The 26,088-nt window shown below is 45.6% G+C and overlaps 1 protein-coding gene across 3 annotated transcripts in view; it reads right to left on the reverse strand.

Annotated features, from left to right (window-relative positions):
• The window catches only part of TMEM108 (transmembrane protein 108), a 169,525-nt gene that overhangs the window by 2,626 nt on the left and 140,811 nt on the right, over positions 1 to 26,088 (reverse strand). For 2 of the 3 annotated variants that reach the window (XM_075745630.1, XM_075745629.1), the window contains exon 4: positions 8,075 to 9,187. In XM_075745630.1, the coding sequence (XP_075601745.1) occupies positions 8,075 to 9,187 (1,113 nt within the window). Of the gene's footprint in view, positions 1 to 8,074; positions 9,188 to 15,310; positions 15,806 to 26,088 lie in introns of those variants that run through there. The other variant, XM_075745631.1, reaches the window with a different exon arrangement.

Below are 26,088 nucleotides of genomic sequence, written 5' to 3' on the forward strand. Positions count from 1 at the left end.
TGAGTCTTATTTTCAGGAATTGCTTTTGGTTTTGTCATCTGTGTTCCAATTCAGATGGGTAATTTGGCAATTTTATGAAAGCCAAGCAAACCCACTGTAACGAACTTACTGGTCCTTGCTCAGGCAGAAGCTGAGGTTTGTACAAGGGTTCGTTCAGAGGAGTAATGCATAAGCTCTGTGTGCTTATCTTACACCTGTGGAATTAATTGACCGGTAATCTACCTGATTTATACAGACATACAGGTAGCTGGACATGTACTTACTTTGATTTGTACCTGTGAAATAGGGAATGCCCTGCCATAAATTCACTTCATTATTTCTAAATCCCTTATGGTAGAAAAGAAGAGAGAAAATATTCATGAAGCAGAAAAATAGATTATTTTCTTAGCTACAGCCAAAATTATTTATTAGAATTATAGCCCCGAGGAAAGAAAAGACTGCAGAGAGGTCAAAGCTGCTTTGTATGTTTTGACAAACATCGCAGCTACCCATAAGCCGTGGGTCTAATTTCTTATCCCATCTACTCACACAAAATGGCAATACAAAAGTGCAAGGCTAGAGCTCTATTTAAAATAAAAGAATAAGCTATTAAGAAAAAAATATTTAACGGGTTTGAGTTCAGGCAGTTCACGTCTCATTCAAAGGGAAAGGTGAGCTTACGCTATAAATCTTCTTCCGAAACTAATGGAAAAATCTCCCGTGCTGTTCCTGCATGTTTCAGAAAAGCAGGACATCATCAAACTTACTACTATCTTTGACTCATATTGCTTCAGTCTTTCTATCACCAATAGCTTCATTTGCTGACAGCCCGACAGCGCAACTCCTGCTGCTGTGCCCGTAGGCAGGACCCCACAGGGGCCACCAGAACTGCGCTCCCCAGCCGGAAAAATGCATGCCCACCCTCCTGAAGGGCTGCATCTTTGCTCCCCACTTTGCTGCTACCCTCCCTCTCCGTGTCCCAGCCCAGCCTGCAGGCTCATTAAGATTAGAAAATGAAGCAGGACCTACATTTAGTCCTCCCCGCTGCTGGCGAGAGCCAACAGAGCTGAGAGCTTTTTGGTACTCCAGCAACAAGTGCTCCCTAAGGCACAGAGCGTTTTTGAAGATGCCTGAGGATACGAGAGCCCCAGTAAAGCCAACTCCATTGCTGTGCAAATGTTTTGAAAGCCTGAAATTTTACAGCTTATAAAATGTTGTGGCTGCTGACAGAGAAGTATCGGATTTGGGGTTTAGGGGCTGGAAAGCCGGTGACACTGAGTCGAGAGAGATCTTTGCTTCTTCCAGCAGGAAATGGCCTTGCCATGTGCAGATATGGTTGCTATAGAGCAATAATGCTCGCTCCCTTAATTACAGTCTTGGCCTCCAACCTTAGAGCACACACAAGCAAATGGATGGAACACCATGGAAAATGAGTTCCTGAGCTTCCTCGCATAGAACATATTTTAGCAGAAGGCTGTCTACCTAAGCTGCCCCAATTCAAAGCACAGGACATCTGATTTAAGAGGGAAAGAGAGGACAGCAGGGCTGGAATGTGATTATACCCTCTTCATCTTCTATTAACTACCCTCTGGGGGCATATTTTAGTGAAATTAATGTAGCTAATGTAGGACTGCTCACTTTCAGAACAATACTAGGAACAGGGTACAGCTTTACCAATATTAGTAGATTTCTCTTTGCTCCCATGATTAGAATGATGTGCACAACAGGAAAACCTCTTTCCAGACAGACGGTTGCGATGGCCAGCGAGGACGTATCAAGTGGATGAACTACATAGAGGGTGGAGATGGTTTGAAAGGGAGAAATGGCAATAATAACAACAGCAGAGCTGAAGAGAGAAACAGTAGCTGCAACACCTCGCTTATCTTTCTTGCTATATTTTGTGATGTCCTCGTAAGGACGAGAAAGTGCTGTTTGTTCAGGGCTGCCACGTATCACCTCTGTTTCAGAGATGGCCAGTGCTTTGGGCAGAGAAAGGGCTAACTTCTCTGGTTTTCAAGCACTCACCTGCATGCTTTCTGGGAGTCAAAAAAGCTAAACCCACTTTTCCCTTTGCCTGCTCCATGTTAAAGTCAATAGCGAGTGCCACGAGGACACTTTGTCCCTGTGTCAGCCTGATATTACAATACATGTTAGCAAATATCAGGGGTCTCTGCAATTTTGTGGAGACTGGAGGTTCAGGGAATTCAGAAGCATTTCTAACCCGTATCCTTTGACCTGCTGCTGGTCTGGAAGGACAAAAGTCACCCCACACGTTCAGGGGCTAAGCTGCTGAAAAGCTCCGGCTCTGATGCTGGCTTCTTTCTGGCCCTAAGGCAAATTACATCTGTATTATCTATGTGTCCCCCCTCCCCAATGAAACAGGACATAATACATCCCACAAATGGGAGAAAATAGATTCTCACAGATTGACAGATTTCTAGGCTGGTGGGAACATGTCCACTACTCTCACCTGCACAAGACCTGTGCACCAGGAGATTTTTACACCTGTTAACCATAAGCTGTATTTAATGTAGAGCACATCTCATAGGAAAATACCCAGCTTCATTTAAGGACATGGAGTGACTGGATAGCCATCCCTTTCCCACAAAGTTTGTTTCAATGCTTAATTTCCATTGCGGGGATGTGTTTACATTCCCCTTTTTGCCTAAATACCTCCAACTTTAAGCACCACTTCGTCAATCTTCTTTTGCATTTTTTATTAAAAATATGCTATCAGAAATGTCTCCTGTATATGTGGGCTTCAGCCTCCTCTTGGACTACATGATGTCGCAAGTGGAGTTATGCTGCATTTCTCAGCTCTTAAATCATTTGCATGGCTCTTTTCTAATCTTTCAACATTTTTTTAAAAACATAAACCACCAGGATTATACACCATATTCAATACTGGTGTCATAAATGCAGCATAATGACATCATACAACTCCCTACAGGTCCCTGATAGTCTTCTGTCTTTTCTTTCAACTCAAATATTTTACCACTCTTACCTAGCTGCATACCCCCTTCTCCCACTCTCCAGCTCCCACGTAAAACATGATGTTAACAGACCTGAACATCGCAAGCACTTACAAGTCAGGAAATATTCAAACTGAAGGATGTTAATTTACTTCTTCCTGTGCCTGTAGATCATGACACAAACTACGTTTCTACAGAAGCGTTGCCTCAATGACTAAAATAATGGGGTTTTCCATATTTCTTTCAATTTTCCTCATTTACTGTGGCCGTCTGTAGTAGTACAGTCTTAGCTGTAATGCAGGTATCACGATGGGTTTGGTTATTGACCACAGCTGCTCACATCTGGAAATAGAAGGCTCTTCTCCAGCTCAGTCTGAGCTCACACCTGGGGATTAGACTCAGGGCTTGGGATGTCTTTCGCTTTAGGCTGGGAAGCAAACGTTCATAGGTTTTGCGATGGAGAAAGTGGGTGAGATAATTGTGGAACACGTCCCAGTGCACGAAACGTGAGCTAAGTGGGGTTAGGTCCAAGGCAATTCTTCATATATTCTTTGAGTTCTGCTGACGCCTGTGTTCAGAGGCTCAGCCTTCCTCTCGCATTTTCCTGAGTCAGCAGAACTGATTAAATGAATTGACTTCTGCGCATCTGATTTGCAAGTTTCTGTTCTTTCACGCTTTATCATGTCATTCTGTAATTACCGAGACATAAATACTGGGAGCCCAAGAACCAGGATGGTGGGTTTTAAAATGAGTTCATATTGTGTCTTGTTATGCATTGCAGAGACAGGCACCCACAGATGTACAGATGCACGTGCACAAAAATTTTCAAGGCTGCCTGAAGGCCGCCGCAAAACCAACTCAAACTATGACATGCAGAAAATACTTATATCAGTGTTATATATGACTTTGCTTTTCTGGGAACTCAATAATACAGAATCTTTCATTTTTGCAGCCCTCAGATGGCATTAGCAACATTACACCTGTTATTTATACCATGAAACTGAGGTACCAAAAGGTGAAATGATTTCCCCAGGTTCACGCAGCAGATGTGGCTCATGCGTTCCTATTCAGAGCATTACTTTTCTGGCTAGCATTTTAAGGGATTTCAGTGGGACTCAGAAACTTAGGCATCCTTAAAGAAATATGTACTGTAAGGATGGGGATGCTAAATCCATTCTCTTATTTCAGCTGGCAAGCTCCTGAGGCTCAGGTCTTCAGGCTAGTGCTATAGCCACTGGTGGGACCTGCCAGTCCTCAGCATGGCTGAAATGCCAGGGTACAGCGATGCTGAACAAACCCTCTGCTGCCTCCTGCTCCGAGGTGCAAATCCCCACGGCAAGGATGGGCCAGCGAGGAGCTCCAGCAGGGTCTTTCCTCCACGAGAAGCTCAGCATCCCGGGCACTTCTTCCAGTGGGGACAAGGAGCCAAGACCACTCTTTAGCAGATCACTTCTCCTGCTATGGAAGTTAAAATGCCCACAGGTTTTAATTTAACAGATGCCTGTCAGCAAAAGGCGTGACAGTGAGCAGCGCGTAGGGCCCTACTGCGCCACGCGCTGGAAAGGGGCAGATGCATCTCTGCAGCATCATGGTGCGTTTTCCCTTCCGAGGATTTTGGGCAGCAGGAGCCGTGTGCAGAAGCACCCCGAGAAGGCAGGATTTTCCAGCCTCCTTGCCAGCCCTCGCGCAGGGGAGGGATAACGGGGAAGGGCACGAGGGCTCCTGGCAGAGGAGAGATGTGCTGGCCACTGCGCACCTCTGCAAGGGCTCTGGAAACAGCCCGGAGGTCAGCGAGCTGCCTCAGGGGCACTCCTCATTAGCAGGAGGGAGAGGAGTTAATTAGAGCGCTGTAGCTCTGCAGCCATGCACAGGTTCCAGTTCCCTCTCTTCAACTTCCCCTTCCTTCCCGGGTGTGGAGGTAACTTCCCTGCCTCGGGGCTGCCTCTCCCCTGGTGCAGGGCCTTATCCTTCCTCGCCGGTGTCTCGGCGGCAGCTCAGGGCTTGCCGTCCTCCTCCATGGGTCTGGCCAGCAGCCTTGAAGGTGCCAGCCTGAGCACGGAGCTGCCAGCCCACAGCTCTGGGGCAGCAATAACCTCCCACGGGAGGAGTCCTCAGTGACTTGCTCTGCGGCTTGTTGCCTCCTAAGGCAGCTCAGGTATGTAAGAGCACGGGCCTGAGTCTCCATATCCGAGATACCTCCACCTTTCAGCATCCCAAGGCAGAAGCAGGGCAGTTTTTCTTCAGTCCATGCCCACAACAGCTGGAAGAAAACATTTTCACCCCTTGAAGATGAAACGAAATCCAAATAGCTGTACTCCATCCGTCCCTTAGCATCAGCCCCCTCTAGATCAGCAGTGATGAAAGCAAATACCAGCGCGGGGCCTTCTGTCCTCAGCTGCAGGCGCCTGTGCCCGGGAGGTGGCGACAGTCCCCTTCGCGTACCTCACCCCCCGTACCGCACACCCCCCACACCGCACACCCCCCGTACCGCACAGCCCCGTACCGCATCCCCCGTACCGCACACCCCCCACACCGCACACCCCCCGTACCGCACCCCCCCCGTACCGCACCCCCCCATATCGCACCCCCCCATACCGCACCCCCCCATACCGCACACCCCATTCCACACACCCTCCGCACCGCACACCCCCTACTGCACACCCAATTCTGCACACCCTCCTCACCGCACACTCCGTACCGCCACCCCCCCCATACTTCACACCCTGTACCGCACACCCCATTGTGCACACACCCCCCATACCACACCCCCTCCACACCGCACACCCCACACCACACACCTGTGCACCCCACACCACCGCCTAAAGATACACCGATGCCTGAGGGTCAGGAAACAATGTGCCCCTCCAGCGTGCAACGCGGAGGGGAGCCATGACTGACACACGTGCATCTGGGTAAAAGTAAGTGCTTTAGGTTGTTATACCTTACTCTTCTTCTCCTGTAGGAATAATCTATGCCTGCACAACAGTACTTATCCTGACAGAGTTTAAACAGCATAACTTTTGGATGAAAGCAGTTCCCTAGGCACTTCAGCCAGATTTAAAAAAAACCAACAAACATTTAAATGCCTGCCTACCATTCATTTCAATTCTGAAATACATCTGAGGATCCTCAGATTTTAAAAGCAGAGTCCCACTGAAGACCATCCTCAGAAATCTGGTCCTGAAACCAGGCTTGAATCATTTAAACACTCAGTTGTATTAGAGCTGGTATAAGAGAATTTTAAAAATAACACTTGCCTCTTTTAAAAATGTAGCTTACAAATATAAGAAACAGGACAGGCAGAGTCCTATGAACACATACTGTTATGGTATGTAAGAAGGAAAGTTTAAAAACCACTATTTAATGAATAGTGGGTTAGAAGTCCTGCCAACAGACTGTTCATAGTATTATTACTACTACTACTGCTATCACTAGTTATTAGCTCGTATGTGGCACGCTGCAGGCAGAGACATACAGCAGTTTACACGCTGGTTCCTATGCTTCCTATGCTTGTGATGTATGGTATTATGTTTTTTGTTTGTATGCTTTCTATCCAGATCAGCTTTCCTTCTGAATACTGGCCCAAAACATAATGCTCTAATTCTACTGATCAATAGACAACACTGTTCATCAAATCATCGTATATCGCTGCTTCTCATCATGCTGTGCTTGCTAATACTCTCGTTTTTCCTCTCCATCTTTCGCAGAAGTATGTGCACACTTCTGCTTCGGTTTCTCTTTACTTTGATTGTCCATCTTTTAGGCTTAAGCTTTGTTCTCGCATGTGGTTTTAACCACGTTGGCAACAGCAGAAGCGATGGTCCCAGAGGTACAAGCCTAACAGATACGCTGAGCCAATGCAATAATTTGCAGATGCCCAAAGGATCAGTGCTGCTCCCTCTCCAGGTGTGTATTCCCACAGCCTCATCCGCTCCAGGTCTCGTGCTCATCTGACCCTGCGAGGAGTTGATTCAGGTCATTGTGTGGACAGAAAATACCAAAGAGCAAAGTGAATATTTTTGGGCCGCTTTAGCAATCTGAAAGTGGTTCGGAGAGGTGTCAGGTCAAGCCCGGGCAGAGGGAGAGGGGCAGGATCGGGTGGCTGCACCTCGGAGAGGGCAGCACTGCCCTTTTCGGCAGGAATAAGCTGTGTGCGAGACTGGCTCGGTCAGCTCATCTAGCCACGTCCTCAGTACAGCTCGTAGCTGTAAATACGAGGGTTAATACTCAGTATTGTTAGCTGCTATCCTTTTACGTTTCCTCAGGCAGCAAAGGCTGGGAAATGTTTATGGTTTTGTTTGACTCCAGGCAGATCAGCACAATCACACCCCGCAACCCATTCAGCGGCTCCTTCTTGGCTCTGTCGAGTGAAACCCCTGACAATATGTTGTCCTACCTGGCACATATAACCCAGCTAAGCACAGGACCCACAAGCTTTCTAGTAATTTCTCCCGTGTTTTTTGTAGCTGAGTCGTATGATGAGACCCTAAGCCAGCTCTGGGAACCCAACCTGCCCTGGTCCCGCAGGTGGCTGACTCCTGGCCAGGATTTCAAACTTTTCCTGCTCCCTCGGCAGCTGCAAAGTTGGAATTAAAATGGAGGAAGCTTGCGCTTTGGTTATGAGACTGTAAAATCTGATAGTGCCTGCAATTAAATATTTTATTGCACTGGAAAACTGGTGTTTCCTAAGGTATTAGTCATTACAACTGTCGTTAATCCTTGTGGTTAGCAGTGGGCTTTTTAAATCCAATTCCAGTGCAGGATATAGTGGTTCCTCGATTAAAGACTTGACAATTTTTGGTCACCAGCTTAAACGTCTTGACGTAAAGCTGCTTCACCTTCTAGAGATGTTCAGCCGTGTGTTACACACTGAAATGGAGGGCCCAAAAAGACTAAGTGATTTCTAGTAGCAACAGAGCAAGTATGCTTTGAGCGTAAACAATTTAGCCCTGCATTTTGAAGCTAAGCACTGAGGTCAGTGAATGTGGTATCTGTCTAGTGATCACTTCTCATCCATCTCAAGCTGTCCTGCCTCTGTTAGCTCTGCACCTGGTCCTTGAATCATGGGCTAAAATCTGAATTTTAAGGAAAGAGAAAGCAAAATAAAGTGGCAATTAACTTACAACATGAGGATATAGGTACGCTGATAGCCAGAATGATCCAGGCAATGTCCATCTTGCTGAGACAGATGGTAGCTCTGTGCTGGGGTTTGTCCCCTTCGGTGACATGGGAGATATTTCCTTGCACCCCGGGTTTCCAGGTCCCCGCCGGAACCAGTCTGTTTAGGAAGTTCCCGGTGGCGGTGGAGCCAGCCGTGGAAACGGAGCTGGACAACCTCGTGGTGGGCACTGCAGAGAGAGCACTGCCCAGCAAGGTCGTGTTGGTCACCGCACCGTGCTGCGTCGGAGCGGGTCCCTTGGGGTCTCCCGCTGCTGGGGAAGAGACGCTGACGTCAAAACTGGTCTGAACCGAGTGACCCGCTGCCGCTGTTGCAGATCCAGGGCCAGCAAACAGAGGGACATTTGTACTGAGATTCAGGGTTACCCAAGAGTTGTTTTTGCTCAGCATATCCCATACGCCGTAGCGGGTGTGTTTAAAAGGCACCGACACTGCTTCAGGATCAGTTGATGGTCCAGCAGTTGTGGTGGCAAAATCTGCCTCTTGCACCACTAGCTTGGCCCCGTCCCCTCGCTCTGCTTCCCTAAGGCTTCCCGAGGCGTTGCGGTGGGGAGAAGGGTCTGAGTGTGTAGTTCTTGCCAGCCCCGCGCCATTCGGATCGCTGGATGCTGCGGTCTGGGACTGAAACGGGTGGTCTGTGAAAGGGCTCCTCAGGGTGGGGAAGGGAGAGTGCAGGGTTGTCTTTAGGTAAGGCTCTGAGGACTCTGTGAAGTTGCCTTTGAAAACCTGGAATATTTTCCCCTTGGGGCGAGTCTGTCCCGAGTACAAAGCACTCTGGTTGTATAAATGATATGTTTCCTTTTCGCCGACACGAGGGCCACTCGCTTGCTTTTGCCCGGTGGAAGGGGCTTTCTCTGCCAGGCTGATGGGGTGGGGAATGGCACGAGTGGACGTGGCAAGGGGTTCTGCCGCGTGGCGGTCTTTGTGGCGAGGCGTTGTTCCCATGGCTGTGATAGTGGTAGTGTCCATCGGGAAGCCCTGAGAGGAGGAGACAGTGGGAGACAGTACCTGAACAGAAAACACCAGCTCTTCTGTCAGTGCCAAGATCAGTAGAAAACCTGGAGGAAAAAAACACAGAGAGAGGGTGAGACACCAGGGAGGGACCAGCCGACAGGGAACGGCACGGCTGGCGCGCCTGGCAGGAAGGAATACCTTCCATCTTCTGCAGAAGGACAGAAGAGCTAGCATCCAACTTTGTCGCCTTCTCTGGGAAAGTAGGAAGAGAAAGGAAAATCCGCAGGGGCTGCGGTGGCCCCGTGGCCGTGGGAGCAGCGAGGTGGGAACCGGAAGGTTGCAGGGAATCTCTGCGGCAAAGGGAGAGAGGAGCTTGCAGTATGGACTCAGGAGAGTGCTTTAAAGTGCAATAGGCAGGTGATTTCCCTGTAGAAGCTACAAAGCATCCTGCTCTTTAGGGGTAGAAACAAAAGACGTTTTCATTTTTGTTTTGGCCAGCAGGCCTGCAGATGAACGTCCACATTACTATGGGGAACCTTAGTCCGCTCATTCTTTTGGCTGCAAAATCCTAAATTTGGCTGCCTCCAGTCTTGGATGCCATTAAGCAATCTGTTTTTTGAGAGAGCAGCTGCTTAGCCCTTGCTGAAAATTAGGTCAAGAAGGGATGTCTGATGAGAGGGCTTCCTGGGTTATATATGCTGTCCTTTACTTAGCAACTTCGGAAAATCCAGTCACTTATTTTAGAGTATGAGACGTGGAAAATCCCCAAATGTTAAAAATGAACACGAAAACACAGCTATCACAGCCATTTTAAAAAGCCACGTGAATATCAGAGGTCTGACTCAATCTAACACAACTGCCCTTCGCACCCACATACAAATGTTTGGTTATAACCTGTTCTGTGCTCGCATGTGCTGTGGGATTGGATTGTGTGAAATTTGCCTCCCGCCACCCTCCGCAGTGGACATCATTTCATGAGGTGCCAGATTCACACCGCTGGGAACATCAATTCTTCCATTTATTCCTAGTCCAGATAATGGACGTGGGCAGCTGCAGTAGCATAAGCCTCCCCGGGACGCAGGGCTAATACACCGTGAGTTAGCGTGACCTGCAGGGACCACATCAATCACACGTCACCATTTCCATATGTTGAAGCTGTCGAGTGTAATGTGGATCTCTGCCCACTAGGAAGCACGCGGAATAAATCCATTTTGCACAGTCCACTGAGCATCATCAGATGGCACCATTAGCGCTGTGCTAGTGTGAATTTCAACCAGCGGTGTCAAGGTGAAAAATGTTGTCACAAGTCTTAACAAATCAGGAAGACGAGTTCGTCAAAGCTGCAGGACTCCAAACTGGGTAATGATCACCTTTCAGCCAAGACTGTGGAGTACCTTCCTGCCCCCTTCTCCACCCTTCCCAGGCCTGCCAGCTTTCTCCGTGAGCGTTGTTATGCCATTTAGTTCTACCCTACTTGGGAATATCTGTTATGGGCACCAGCAAAGAAGGAAGACAGGGACTTGGGGAAATGAAAGAAGATCTCTGTCTAGGTGTCCACTTGGCCGTAGGGCTCTGTTGCATGTTGGGCAGATGCAAATGCCGTGAAATGTGTTTATTCTGAATCCTGTGCATCATTCACACCCATTCGCAAGCAGTGCAATACACGTAGCAAAAACTCACCAAAGGAGCAGTACCTGTTCCTCTTGCCCAGCTAAATGCTCGACCTTGATCACTAACCATCAGTTCTGGGCCAGAACAGCGCAGAGCTCTGCAACCAACAAAATTCACCTCGTCTTGTCCCCAGCAGCCTCCTGTTACTTCACAGAGTATCCAGAAGATGAAAACACTGGCTGGATAACGTAGTGAGAGGCAATTACAAGCGATACACTTCCCACTGCCTGATGCTGAAATTATCTCTTTTTTTAATTATTATTTCTGAAATAAATATCTCTGCCAAATAAACCATCGTCTGGGATACTGCTTCCCAGTTCCTAGCCAGCCGCAGACAATACACTCTTAGCAGAGCACCTATTCAAAGAAAAAAACCAACATATTCTTTACACTGAGATGCAACCAGGAGAGTGGATCGTGCTACACTCATGGAGCATCGCTCTTAGAAATGAAAGGCAGGAGTTATCTTCACATTTTTGGCAGCACTTATTCTGAGGTCAAGGTCAAAGCAGATATTCTAGTGTCCATATGGCTAATATTTCATGCCAAGACAAGTTGCTGCCACGGAACAAATTCAAAGAGGAATGGCTGCCGATTTATGTTGGATTTCATGTGTGGAGATAATGTTTCAGAAAACTTTAGGCCTGCTGTTCTGAGCACGCAAGATAAAGTGCATTGGCAGATCTTATGAGATACTAGATTATAATGATTGCAATGCCTGCTAAAATTTTTGGATGTTCTTTGCGTAACTACTTTCTCTCACACCTCACGCACAGAAAAACATCTCTATTGGGTTAATGTGTTTCTCCAGGGTATTCCTTGAGGAATAAAGAAATTGTCAGCTTTTCTGCATATTGTGCCCTGGGGTTAGAAACCCTGATCTTTGGCTAAAAACCTACCTAATATCCATCTCCACTTCTTGAAATACTGATAAATCAGAAGCTTGCTGCTATAATGATTTATAATCTCTCTGGGGCAGTCTGTTGCGGTAGCAGGTCACCACACATCAGGCATGGGAAGCCAGATACATTTAGCTAGTACCTTTAGGTGGCTTGTAAATTATGAATAATTATTCAAAGGAAATACTACATCAGAAGTAATATATCCGACAATAAACAATAACCCCCATGACATTTGGCTGTCTCAGGCTGTGGCAGTCAGGTTTTGCTCATCTGCTAGACTCCCTTTAACAGCCTCTGCAGAGCCACTATGGCCCCGTAAGCTGCAGCTTCTTAGGAGGTTTTTATTCTGCTTGAATGGACCACAGTAATTCCTTCAGTGACAACCAGAGCTAATCTATCCGCTAACTACTGAAAAAAATATTCAACTTAGTAGATCATTGTAAAAATAGCCAGTGCTGTATATGTAGGGAGAACCAGCTGATAATAAGGACTTCACAGTGGGCTTTGCTGGCCCTTTTAAGTAGAATTAGTTGGCTTTATAATTGATCAACAGCCAACTGGAAAGCGTAAGTAAAGCCAGAATCAGTGTTTTCAGATGCTCTGCATCATCACCTAAGCATGCTGGATTTGCTGGTGACCTGATTGCCCAGAGCTCCCGCTTACTTTTCTATCACTTGAGGATCTGCAATGTCTTACAAAGTGGGACTCTTACTGAGGTCCCTGATATTAGACTGCCCTGTTTGGCAACTTGGGTTTCAGCCGTGGAAAATGATATTCTAATTTCTCTACAAAGGCGCAGGAGGCATTTATCACAGAAATGGACTTAACCAATCCCTTCAAATTTCTTCCCTTCCCAACTTCTGTCTCTGCTTCACAAATGCACCTGAACTGAGAAAAGGGCCACGGTGGTACGACACCAATCGTCCCCCGGTGCCTCAGTTTACCCTCAATCAGACTACCACTGAAAGGAAACCTTCTGGTTGCTATTAAGTTGTCATGGCCAAAGTTTTGATATCCCAAGTGAGATGGTACACAGCAGATGCTCTTGGTCAGGTCAAAGTGCAGTCCTGCAGCTCTTTGCCAAAATCCTTTAGTTTTGGCTGCCCAAGACTCTTAGGACTGATCTTACTTAGAGCGTGAACCCTTTGGGTAAGGACTGGCAGTCCTTAGTATCTGCTGACATAATGGTAATACAGACTGATGTAAGCACATTACAGCAAACAATAATAATGAATTATATTTTCAAAGGTCAGTTCACACCACTAAGTTTTTTTCATAAGGGGCCATTTCTAAGGTATAGGAGCTCATGCTCAGAAGGGGTCAAACTGGTTTGGCTTTTAAATGCTGTGTGTCAAATTCCCACTTTTGGAGTCTAATTTTATGACTCCATTAAAACCATTCAACCTTAATGGAAGGCTGAGTGACCTGACATCTCTGTGGTGTGAACTGTGTCATCCTGTGGTCTTGCATAGCGCACCAAGAAGGGAATATTAAGTACAAAATGAATTAACTCAAGGATGAAGAACAGGAGAGTGACAGTAGAATGGACACAGGGTACCGATGTGCATTTAGCCATAAAAACTCCTTCCTGACAACATGGTGCAATTGTTCAAATCTCAACGGGAACTCCCTGCAGGGCTTTCTCCCATCGTATACTCACATAGGGAGTCCAAAAATGGTGTGTACAGTTATGCATGTGAAGAAAATGAAGGAGTTCATTTACAGCAACGTTTCAAAAGACTGTGGTTGATGTCCTCATTGAGTCTCAGAAAAGTCGAGGGGTTTGGAATATTTTGCTTTCCCAGACTATGAGATCTGCAGGGTCCTACCATTTGGGAACTTCCTCATGAGCCTTTTATTTGCACGCAGGAGGCAGAACTGCCTCCCTCCAAACCTGAAAAACAAAGCGATTCGGGCCCCAGCAGCTGATGTTCTTTTTGACTGTTTTATCTCGGGACCTTGGGACCCCCCACTAGGAGCCAGGGTCCTGGCAGAGGATGACATCGAAAGGCTTCATTTAGGAGTTAATGCTGCCCGGTGCCGCACGGGACACCTCATGGGCACTTCAGGAACAGCCTTTTTGCATGACACGGCAGAGCAGGCATGTGGCTGTCGAGTCAGCTCAGGCGTTCAGCCTCCCCGGGGCACCTCCTTTAAACAACACAAACTTAGGTAACTTCTGATCTAAAGCCTCTGGAAAGGTTCCCAATGACCTGAGCGGGCTTTGGACAAGGTCCTAATTGCCAATGATCCAGTGGAAACTTTTGAGCTGTGCATTCCCATTTTCTATAGCAAATGACTATGCACAACGAGCTCAGTCTGGCGTTTGACCCTTTCTGGCCTCTGCTACCTCGGACCTTGCAGCGAGACAAACAGAGCCACCCTGAGCAGCACTTGGCAAACATTTTTGCTGTAGGGAGTCAGGAAGAGCTTTTTTGTGCAGAGACCTACTGCTTATTACTCGTTATTTCAGACTGCTGTAGGCAAGGGAAGCAAAGGGAGCTATCCAACAAAGGACCCATTATCTACAGAGCCAGGGCTGGGGTGCACATGGGCACCGTAGGGATGCTGAAGCTTCTCCGTACTTCTAACACTCTTGACTTACCAATAGTGAGAGAAGGTTGTGCAAAACCTGTTCAAAGCAACAGCAACGTTATTGTTGTAATGGAAGCCTTCCTCACAACACTATTAACTTCTCATGTGTCTCTCAGCAAACCCAAAATGTTACCGGGAGCAAAATGAATCTTTAATAGACAGAAACCGTGCAGAAAGTATGTATTATTGTTTTCATTATGGTCATTTTCTTTGTAATCTGTCAAAGCAATATGATTTGTGAGCAATATGCTCACAATAAAGCAGTCTTTGTACAAACAAAGAGTTAAGCAAATTTCATCTCCATGATTGGTGGCAGAACTGAGGGAAGAAAAAGTAGGTTACTCTGCATAGAAAATTTCTCTTCCCTGCCTATCAGTGGCTGTCATGCCAGAACTCCCAGATGCTAACTTACAAGTTATTGTGTGTTTTCCCTTGTAAGTATTAGACAGGGTGATCAATCCCAACTTCAAAACACAAGGTATTTGGTAAAACGCAGAGAATGAGACACACAGAGTAACAGCTCTATTTGCAGTAACATAAACCAGCATCAGCAGAAGCTCTGGAAATCACATGTACAAACACAAATTAAGCAGTACTTGCTGACACTCCCTGTGCAACAACAGTAAGGGTAGCTACAGCTTTCATGTGGCAAGAATGTCCCGGTCCTTTACCAATATAAAACCACTGCAGAACACCATTATTGCCTCTAAGATGCACTTCCATCACAGACTTTGAGAGAGCGAGTCTGTAAATCAAAACTCATTTCTGGTCCTCCAGTGTTTTAAACAATGGGTGATACAAATAGGACAGTGTCGTGTAGTTACAGAGCAGGCAGCTCCTGGTTCTTTCTCACGCTGCACTGGAGACTCACAGATACTATGGGAATAGGTGCTTTAGGAGTGCTTCAGATCCCCTATTCAGCTAAATATATACAGACATCCGAGCTGTTGAACCTTGTGAAAAGGCTTACCGACAATCTAGGACAACAGTAATTACTGAGAGGAGGGTAATAAAAAGAAAGAGCCTGACTCTAGCTGCTTGTTCAAGGTAATCACTTACCTGAAAATATCATTTGGACTTGTCAGCAGACATCCTCACCTGCTCACATCACACAGATTTGGAAGCTTCATCCCTCAGCAGAAAAAGGAAAAATACATCTTCTCCCTAACGAGGCAGCTGCACGCAGGAGTTGCTGTTATTGTTGGAACTGGTTTGGAGGAATGAGGACAGAGACAGCCCAGGCAGGCGTGTCTTGCAGGGCTGTGCAGCGAGAGGGCTTGCTCCTTTATGGAGTACCTTTGCAACTGCAAGGCAAGATTACTTACTAAGCCAGTCCCCCTCTCTGCCAGCAGATCGAAGGGCTGCTTGGTATTCCGGCTTGCTTTCCCATCAAGTCCAGATACAGTTTGTCTGACACGGGTCTATTCAGATGCCAGAGGATTGCTGGCAGTTCTCGTTTTCTGGGAACAAAACAGCAACAAGCACCCCAGCTGCACGTCCTTGTGAGGCTGTTCAGTCCCTATTTCAAGGCAAAGTGCCCTCCTTCCAGCACAGCGTTTAGCTTTTTGTGTGTGGATGGATTTTACAGAACTACCTCCTGCTTCTGTACCTCCACCAGGCTTTCCACTTCATTCAATTATCTCTAATGATATTAATATTCCTGTCAGAGGAAAATATGGGGAATGAAATGGTGATCCGCTTCTCTCCTTCTCCTCCCTTGGCATCAAAATGCATATTCTGTATTTTATTTCTTCATTCCTCAGTGGTGAATGGGCAATTTCTACTTTGTAACCATAAAGAAGTCCATTCTTAAAACCATAATTCCGCCTTCCTTCTTCCTTTTTTTTCCCCCCGCTCTTTCCCTCTGGCGCAGCGGGGTGTCTGGAAGAACACAGTGCCCGAAGAGCACAGAAATATGTCCTGTGCAGCAAACTACCAGTCCCTCAAAAGGCACGGGGAGGTGTTAAGAGAGCAACAAGTTGGGGGCTTCTTGAGAGCAGCATAGGAAACCCCCAGGAGTCAGAGTCAGTCTTTGATTCAGAGTCCCTGTCGTATCTGGAGGTGCTGCAACAGCCCGAGCAGTTTGTTACATGGGCTTCTCCCAAAATTCATTCCTAATATCTTGCTAGAGAGAAAAGCCACTTCTTTCTCCTCTTTTATTATACCAGGTGAGAAGATCCTCCTTTTTTAGGCCTTGGATACAAGCTCATTGCAGCCAGACTTCTGTTTTGATGCCACAGCCAAATCAGAAAGGAATGATGCTGTGACGATAGGTTTGAGATTTGGCACTCCGACAGTGACCCCAGTGCTGATTTTTGGGGACTGAAGTCCCTACCAGGAAGGCTAGGCAGGTGCATATGTTATATCACAGGTATATTTTACCTGTAGTTACACAAAATGTTTTCACAGCCACGATCATTTCATGGAGGGCATGGAAAGACAGAGTACAAATAATAATCTCAGATCTGCTTTGCATTTTTGTGCTCTTGTGCTGATGGTCCTTTTCTCCCTGCCATTTGTGCAGTTCACTTTTCACCCTTACTGTTTCCAGTGTGAAGGTTTTTCTAAATAAATATATTGAGTTCATTATGAAAAAAAATTGGTCCTCACAAATATCAGCTTGTTTAGCAGTTTCTAGAACTCAGGGCTGATTAAGAGCTTGCTGCTGAAACAATGATTTAGCACGAAGCTGCAGCTGGCGTAACAAGAGAACCATGCCACGTATTTTAACCTTTGCTGGAGGATTTGCCACATCTGTAAGTAGTAACTCATCACAGATTTCTTCCCTGTGTGCTGGCATGGATGGAAACATATGGCTTAAAATTGCAGAGACCATAGTTTGGAATTTCAGATGAAAAGTCTTCGTAAGGGCAGAGGCTCTGTCCATTCCCTTGCCCAAAAACATACGGAACAAACCAAAATTAATTTTAAAAGCACAGGAGTGTTCCTTGGTCTGACAACTCCCCCCTCACACAAAGCTTGTCCAGCCCCAGCTTTGCAAATGTGCATCCCTTCCTTTCCAGCCTTTACTTGGCAGCAGTTTTTGTTGGCAGGATGCTGTTGCCAAGGGAGACAGAAAGGATGTGCAGCTGGCTTTTCTTTCACCTGCACTTAGTGCTGCTGATCCTATTTATGTTACTGCAGAACCTTTGGCTTCTAAGAGACCTACCATCAATGTCACCGGACCTTTTGAAGAGTTTTGACAATGACACAAATAGCTGTGGCCTCTGATGGGAAGCTTAAAATAGGATCTTGCCAAAGAGAGGATATAGTTGGTGTCACAGATGCTGACTCAAGCAAGGGTATCCATTTCACAAGCAGCATTAAGAAAGGGGAAAGGAGGATTCAAAGCCAACCTAAAAAGGTTTCTGTCAAACCCCCCCCCCCCCAAAAAAAAACAGTGAGTAACTTCAGATATGTAAAAGTTACATGCCTAGTCTAAGGTAGCCGTGGCTCTGGCAGGCAATTCACCCCGTCCACAGGTTGACTAGTACCCCAGAGAGGCTCCTCTCTTGCCATTAGCAAAAGAGGTCACATAGAGGATGATGAGCTTTAACGAGATGTCCAGCTTTCAGGTGATGAAAATTAGTGATATGAATCCCACCTCGTATCTTTCCATCTATTTAGATGACATTATCATGAATGACATAGTACAACAAAGGGATAAATAAAAGTGATGTTTGAAAAGGTGAAATGTAGTGTCTGTATTGCAATACTTTCCAGGAGAGGAATTCCACTGCTTTGGACATTCGTAACCAGTTTCTACTGAACACCAGACAACCACCCTTAGAGAGCAACACTTCATTGGCATGAAGAGTGGACTAGAGCAGGGCCTGGCAGCCTTTCCATGGTAATGCATTAGGAAGCATTTTTCTTTCCCGTGTTAGAGGGTAAGTGGGCAAGCACTAATTCAGCTGAAGCTAGGAGCTGCTGCCTCTCAAAGAAACAGCACGTTACCCATCAGCTGCGCCTGACCCCTGCAAGGCAAGACGTCTGGCGCCTGCTGAACTGCAAAGCATCAGATAGCATGAGGAAGAAGGAGCCACTTCTTCATGCATGAGCCTTTTTCCAAAAAAAATCACAGATCCTTGACCTGCCACACTCCTTTCAAAATCCTCTCACTTGCAGTTGGAGGTAACCAAGTCAGAGGCTTTTGATTCCAGCACCAGATGATATGTCTTTTCCAAACCTAATTTCTTCAGGACTAAGCCTCCAGGTCTTAGTAATTTACACTGACTTACCTATCAATCAAGGACACTTATTCAAGACTCGGGATACTCTTTACAGCATAGTAATTTTTAGCTTGTCTTTTCTAAGGAAACATTTATAGGAACAGGCTGTCTATCCCTCTGTCTGTCTTTCCCAGTAACTTCTGATCCATGGCCGATTTCAACTATTGTAACACACTGTATGACAATTGGCAAGGAGGCAGAGCAGAGCACTCTGCTCGTGGATCCCTCTGCTTTGACGATGCAGATCTTTTTTTCCCTACTTGCAAAAGCTGTGCTTATAGTCTCCAGCTGCAGGTACAGAAATGTTGATACTGCAGCCAGAAGGGATGTTATAGTTATGCATAGGCTGACTAACTTCTTCAAACCCTGAAGGTATTTCAGTCATTTCATCTGTTCACTGAAAGTAATTTGGATGATTTATTACTTATGCCTCCCTCAAACACATTATTACCTCCAAGTGCCTGGTTATCCTTGTGCTTGATCTCAAATGAGAGCTTGTAATGAGGAGCTTGCACTGATTTGTTACGTGAGCAGGTAACACACTATAAGAAATTAACTATTATCTTTACCTGCAGGAAAGCTTTACTCTGATTTTTGACCATTTTCCAGTTTAAGGAAAAGGGATACAGTGCCTCAGAGCGAGTAAATGACCTGCTAAGGGGCTTGTGCAGTTGTACACTGTCTCAGTTTGTCATTGGGCAAGTGAGAACCAAATCAGGTCAGGATCAAGGGAGTCAGAGTTTCCAGTATGGGGGACTGGCTACTGGTTTGGGGGCAAAAAGGGTCAGATTTGAATGGGAATAATTCCCCCGTGGACTTGGGCTATAAAAGGTAGCGAGAGTTTTCACATCCAGATTCTCTCCTGTGAGCACAGCCCGAGGATGTAAGGTTACACGTAAATCAGCCAGAAAGGCTGCAACGTGCTGCTCTTATTATCTGCTGGATTATACAGGGCTCGCAAAGCCTCTGGAGTGAATGCAGGGTTGCTAGGGAAAGAGGGGAGCAGTTACTTTTCATTTCTGTTCGTCCTTCCTACAAACTAGCAACAGCTTGCTTTTGGCTTTTAGAACTAAAGGTTGTATTGCTGTTTTGAGTTGCGCCTGGCACAGTTACAGCTGTTTTGAGTTGCACCTGGCTTCAGCTGAGGCTGATTTCAGAATAACCTGGCTGTTCCCCATGGCCCAGCTCCACTAAGCCACACGGGTGCTCTATGAGCTGCTCTGCAAGGTCTGCTCACGGCCCGAGGGGGTCAGTGAAGCCCCTCCACAGCTTGCAATGCATGGAGGTGCATGCCTGAAACTCAAGAATGTCAGGGGTGCATGGTCCATTAGGACATACAAAGATAAAAGGGAAAGATCAAATTCCCTTCTTGAAAACATCAGCTGCTCACTGCAGAGATGAAGAAAGGGTTTTTTGCTCCATTAGGTGAATTGCAAGATTGCACAAGTATTGAGATATGGATTTTTTTGCCATCCTTTGAAGCTGGGTATTGGTCTGGAAGGAATGATGGTCCAACTTGGTGTAGTAAATTGTATGTTCTTATGAGTAAGGTCACAGCAGTAGCCAGATATAATTTCTGCTAATGAGAGCAGGACTCTGCTGCTTATATTTCACTCAGCGTTATTGCTCCTGAATTAGATTCAAGAGGTGGAGATATGCAGTATCATACACAAAGAACATAAGGGTGAGATGGCATGGTGACACAGTGTACTTGATTAGTCAGGGGATTAGGAATTCAAGTGGAAATACATATGAAGTTAGGAAGAGCATCTCACTTTATAGATATATGCTCCACCAACTCTGCAGTTCATTCATTTCTGCAATTCGTATTTCCTATTCAGCACCAATGCAGTTACACAACAATGTTTCACCTTTCTGTTTGGATTGGTCTCTTTTTACATGCACATTTTCATTTTCTATAAAAATACTCCTCTACCAATAGCTGTGTGCTACTTCTGAATGTTATTCTGAACATGTACTGGTCTTGTCTTTTCACAGGAACACATCGCATATCTGAAACATCATTTACATTCAAGTGTTCATAGTGGACTCAGGTCGTTAGAGTTTCATCCTGCCTTAAGCATGACAAGCTGGCACTGTCATATGCACGTCTTTGCACCATTAACATAGAATCACTGTTTGGAATAAAAGTAATAATAATAATGAGCATAAGCATAACCTCTATCACAGCATTATTTGCCCAGCACTTTACAAGTAAGATATTTTATTTATCTCTCCTTTCTGGTTAAACCTGCCTCTATTTATATTCAGGAGGGAATCTACTTCACCCATTCCTGAAATGTCATCACCTCCACACTTAATTTTATTTTGGAAGGAAATTGGTCTGACAACCCTAACAACTTCTGATTATTCACAGAACAGCCCTTGTGAAGAGATTAAACGTACTAGCTTTCCCATGTTGCCCTGTCAGCACACAGCCCTTCGGGATCTTCTCTTCATGTGAAAGTGAGTTCAGTCTCAATGTTCATTCATCCTTGACTTCTGCTTCGTTAATACCGGTTATGTTGTTGGTGATATGACGTGGGCATCTTATCTCTCCCTTTCCCCCTCTAGCAACTATGCTGGGAGCCTCATTTGACTTCAGTCAGGCTATTACATAGTTCCCAAAGCGCCGTACTTACTCTTCAGCTACTGCTGATGGGGGCTGGAGTCAGCAGGCAAACCAGAAAGCTGCTCTTCGCCTACCCCTCCCCTGCACCGTCTCCTCTCCGGGAGCACAGCGGCTGGTGCAATGCTGCGCAGCAACCCTGGACGGCTACCGAGAGCACCACGTGCACCACCACTGAACATCCAGCCTGGGTGACCCGCGCTGAGAAAGCATGGCAGGAGCAAAGTCCTGAGGTGCTTGTCCTAATGCTTTGCTGTGTGATGTGTCTCTAGCCCTGTGATCTCACTGCTCTGCTCTTGAAGGCTATTGATTTTTTTTTCTGATGGAAGTGTAGAAATGCCAGCCATGTAACTGGAACATTCGATTTTTGGTAGTTTCAGTGCCTGCCTCAGTGGTAGCACCTGGCTTCGCTGCACTGCCCTTAATACGTGTGACTGCCTGGGTCCCAGGGAGGGCTTGAGATTTCCTGATGCATCGGCAACAAACCTCAAACACAGCTGTGGGTTGTTTCCTCAGAAACAACGCAAGTGCAAATGTACCCAGTGGTGCATTTGGAAAGACAAACTCATCTCTGAAATAGCTAATAGCATGTTTTTACTGCTTACACTGCTCTGATCCAGGCTTTCCTTGGTCTGGACTTAATTTATTAATATACAAAACATAACCTTGAAACTAGGGCACAGCAGAGTTAATGCCAAACGAAGAACTTTCTGTTCAAGCACTTTGAGTGAACTACAATTAAACATCACTTTGGGTCCTCGACAGACAGATGCTGGAAGAGCTGCGTGGCAGTCAGATGTTACATTCCCATGAAATGCAATGATAATACTGACATAAGTGTCTTGTTGTCACACTTTTGCCTTATTACATTTTCCCTTTCCTCCTTTTCTCTTTTTAAGCATTCTCAGCTGTCATTGTACCCGAGCAGTAAAAATATTCCCACAGTAAAGTGCAATATCGGAAAGCAATTCTGTTTGGAGACAGAGCACTAAGTGTGGCATATCAGCGTTAAAGCTGCAGTAGAACATAGAGTTTGCATTAACATTAACTACCATGCTTAAGAGAATATATTAGCAACAGCCTCAGAAAAGGTCAGGACACTGAGAGGAAGGAATATCAAGGAGCATTAGATGAAGGACATAATTTCAAGATGAAGTGCTGAGTTTCAGCCCCATTCAATATGTGCTGAAAAGACTGGATGGGAATAAATAACACAAGGCTTGCTTGAGGGACCCATTCCATGACCATTGATAGCAGTGTCAGGAAAAGTCCACTGGGACATATTGTGGTTTCTGCTGCACCGGTGTAAATCCAGGAAAACTCCTCCTGCAGTTAGTAAGATTATTCAGCGCACAAATGACTCTGAAAGGAGAACATAGGAAACACTAAAATAACCAGTGGAAGTAAAACATGGTTGGGAGCTGAAGACCAATGACTAAATGAGAAGTAAGAAATAATCTGAAGATTAATGGCAATTAAGAACTGGAAGGAGTAGTCAAAGGAGCGTAGAAGCTCATCTTTTGTTCCCTTCTAATCTGGGTGCTGGGTGGGCCACCTGAAGCCATCATGACAGCTCAGCACAGCCGCTGCTTGGTGCTTAATTCTTCCCTTTACCTGGTTTGGTGGAAATTAGTGTTTCAGTCAAATAGGAGATTTAAGTAAAACTCAAGTACTTGCATAGCAAACACGTGGAAAAGACCAGTAACTCCTATCTAGTAGCTAAACCCAAGTTATCTGGCATGAACCAAGGTCAGTGGCTGAAACACCTAAGATAACAAGAAACGCACCTAAGGTTGTATATGGATGCAGTCACAATCTCACTTCTGGTTTTGGGCGCTGCCTCAGCAAGGCATTGGAGCAAGAGCCGCTTCCATCTGACGTTGGTGGCATCACCCATGTGCCAGAAGCATCACACATGATCAACAGTTTACTGAACCGGGACCAGGGTGGGAGCAGGCAGATAAAGCAGAGGGAGCAGCAAAATCAACCTGCGCTTCTGCTGTTACAGGCCTAAACCACAGAAGATTTTTGAGGGGACGTACAGCATGCAGCTCTTTTTGCAGATACGTTACTCTCCCATTCCGCCGTGCTTATTTAGTGTGTATTTATTCAAAAGTGTCCCTGCTGGGAGCTGCTCCTGCATGCTCGTTCACTGTCAATTACATTGCCAGAAACACAGAAGCACCTACAGCAATGTTTCTATTGTATTACAACTATTTCCTTAAGATGACCTTAGGTCCGAGATATTTATTAAAAGAGAAATAAGACAAAAAGAGGAAAGAATGACACAGCAACAGTTTGTAAAAATTTGTTTGTGAAGGTGGTGTGATTTGAGCTTGCAAATTAAAAGCAAACACTTTGTACTTGCTATAGCAATATAAAGCATCTCTTACTCAGTGCTCCTTGTCAGCTCCTGCCTCTGTCTAAATTAATGCTTCCAATTAGTCCTGTTTTACTGCGCATTCATCACAGGAGATTCACTGTTAGGGCTTTGAACAATACAAATCCATATACTGGTAATTATGAAAAAATACATTTAGCAAGACACAAATGTTTCATATTTATCAGCAGTGCCTTGGGCGCTTTACAGGTTGGTTTTTTTCCTGACACATTTTTAATTTCTACAGTCAGATTCATCTTTAAGTCTAGTAACTAACTGACTTCAAAGGCTGTATAACTCTTCGCACTGGGCTCAGGCTTGGCTACTTCATTTTTTCAGCATATTTCTTGAAAAATCACCTAGCTAACATGCATGTATCCAAGCTAGTAACTGATCTTTCAAGCTACGTGGCACACACCATGTAGGGGAAAAAAAAATCCAGACTCATTCCTTGAAATTACATCATATTACCTAACTTATCCAGTGGTATTTCCAAACTTTCTCTTCTTTTTAATATGTAAAATCATTGGCATGTGTTAAAAATGTATATGGAATAGCTTAGAAAGGACTGAAAAGATGGTAAAAGGCAAGAATGTACTTAAGGCACCGACCAAAATTATGGTTCCCTAGTAAGCCTATGGTTTTAAGAGACATATAACTGTCACAGTAATTATTTAACTGGGCTAAAACTTTTCAGGTTTGGAGTCAGTCCAGATGTGGTACTTCCAGAAGACAGGAGGAAAAGGAGCAATGTAAGGCTCAGCCCTGACCCGAAGCAGAGAACGCGCTCGTCGTCTGCTCGTGCACTGGGGTCTCGGGGCAGCTGGACGTGAACACCCTTCAGCCACTGGAGCACCCACTGTTGGCAGAGCACGACTAGAAAGTGGATATGATGACAACAATTCTTTTGAGTTATTTAAAAAATTATCCCTGAGAACAAAAGAAATATTTATTTTTTAAAATGAAAGATTATGTGGAATTGTTGGAAAGCAAAACAAGTGACACCAAGCTTTAATCGGAGCAGACGATTTTCACTGATTATTGCCCAGTCACGTACGGAGTGGCTCTGGAGGCACAGGGAGAGCACAATCTCCCTCAACAAGACCCTTCTGATGTAAGAGACTATCCACATAGCACCGAGTCATCTTAACAGCTCTATCTTGCTGTCTATATAGACCTTGATGTGAGCGTTGGACAGGGATGGGGATGAAGGGGAACGGGTGAAGCTGGAAAGCTCTGCCTCTTGGTTTCTGAAAGGGCTGCAAGAGAGACGTGCCCAAGGGCAGGCTGAGTCACTTTGCAGAGAACTGCTCTGCTTCTTTGCTGCTTGAAAAGGAAACAGTTTAAACCTTGCTCCTTTTGTGGCTCCAGAACAACAACAGTCTAGTGAGAAAGAGCGGGCACCACAAGCTCTGGAGCCAGGTATTGGACGCACAGAGCATCACTGTTTTCCTGCTTGCTGCCATGCAGCACGTATGGGGGTCGGGGAGAAAAATCACAGGGAAATCTTAGGAGGGATGAAAACAGGAGGTTGCTGGAGAAATTATTCTTTAAAATCCTTTAAGTTTTAGTAAAGATTCAGGTCTTCTTCTACTTGTCCTGTGTGATTCCATAGAGGCTTTTTAAGTCTACAGGGCATTAACTTTTCCACAGAAGATGGAGGTAAAGAGCCAGTGGATCACAGCTTTCCAGCTAGATGGACGGATGGATGGATGAGGTTAATTTGGCTTTTCCTGTAGCAGGATTTGTGGGATGAGCGGGCCCTTCAGTTTTGATTCCTGCCCCAAGCAACACACACGCTTGACCATCTTGTAGGCACTTTACAGCAATGGACCAGACCTTCAGCTCATATGATTTGTCTGTCCCTACTGAAACCCAGAAAGCACTGCCAACTCAGAGCCCTCCTGAGGCTGGCTCTGTACCTGGAAAGCTGCAAGGCCAAGCGCACTCTTATTTTTCACAATACACGTGAAGCCAGCAGAGAGCAACCCCTCCAAAGCTCCAGCCTCACCACGGTGGCACAGTTCATTAACAGGATCATGTCAATGAGTGCTTCTCCCTACACCGCCCTCCTGAGACAGCGCTGTTGAGCTACTAGCCTTAAACAAACGCACTGATTGCAAGGGGGAGGAGGAAAGGGAGGACAGAAGGCGATGGGAGAAACAGAATAATATTTTTAGATGGTAGGACAAAATAACCAATTGTAATTTCTGTTTTAAAAAAAAAAGAATCACCCATTCATTCATTCATTCATTCACAGGCATGAATATGATCACACTCACCCTCCACAGAATAAAAGTTGCTGATGGCAGTTATGCAAATCCATTCCTAGCAGACGCCTGGTGGTGTACATTTACATGTCTTTCCATGATGTGTGTATGATTATGCCGAAGAGTCTTCTTGTTGAAAGATGAAATCTCTGGACTGACAAGCTATCCCTTCTGTGTACCCAAAGGCACAGGCATGCTACAGCAGCAGTTGTGAAGGAATGAGGCTGGGCATATCAGTGTTATTTCTAATTAACATATATATTTCATGTTTATTTTTTGTTCATAATTTTAATTATAAACAGACTAGAAAAAAATGCAATATCTTG

Source organism: Balearica regulorum, chromosome 2 (genome assembly GCF_011004875.1).
Source record: "Balearica regulorum gibbericeps isolate bBalReg1 chromosome 2, bBalReg1.pri, whole genome shotgun sequence".
Taxonomy (NCBI): Eukaryota; Metazoa; Chordata; class Aves; order Gruiformes; family Gruidae; genus Balearica; species Balearica regulorum.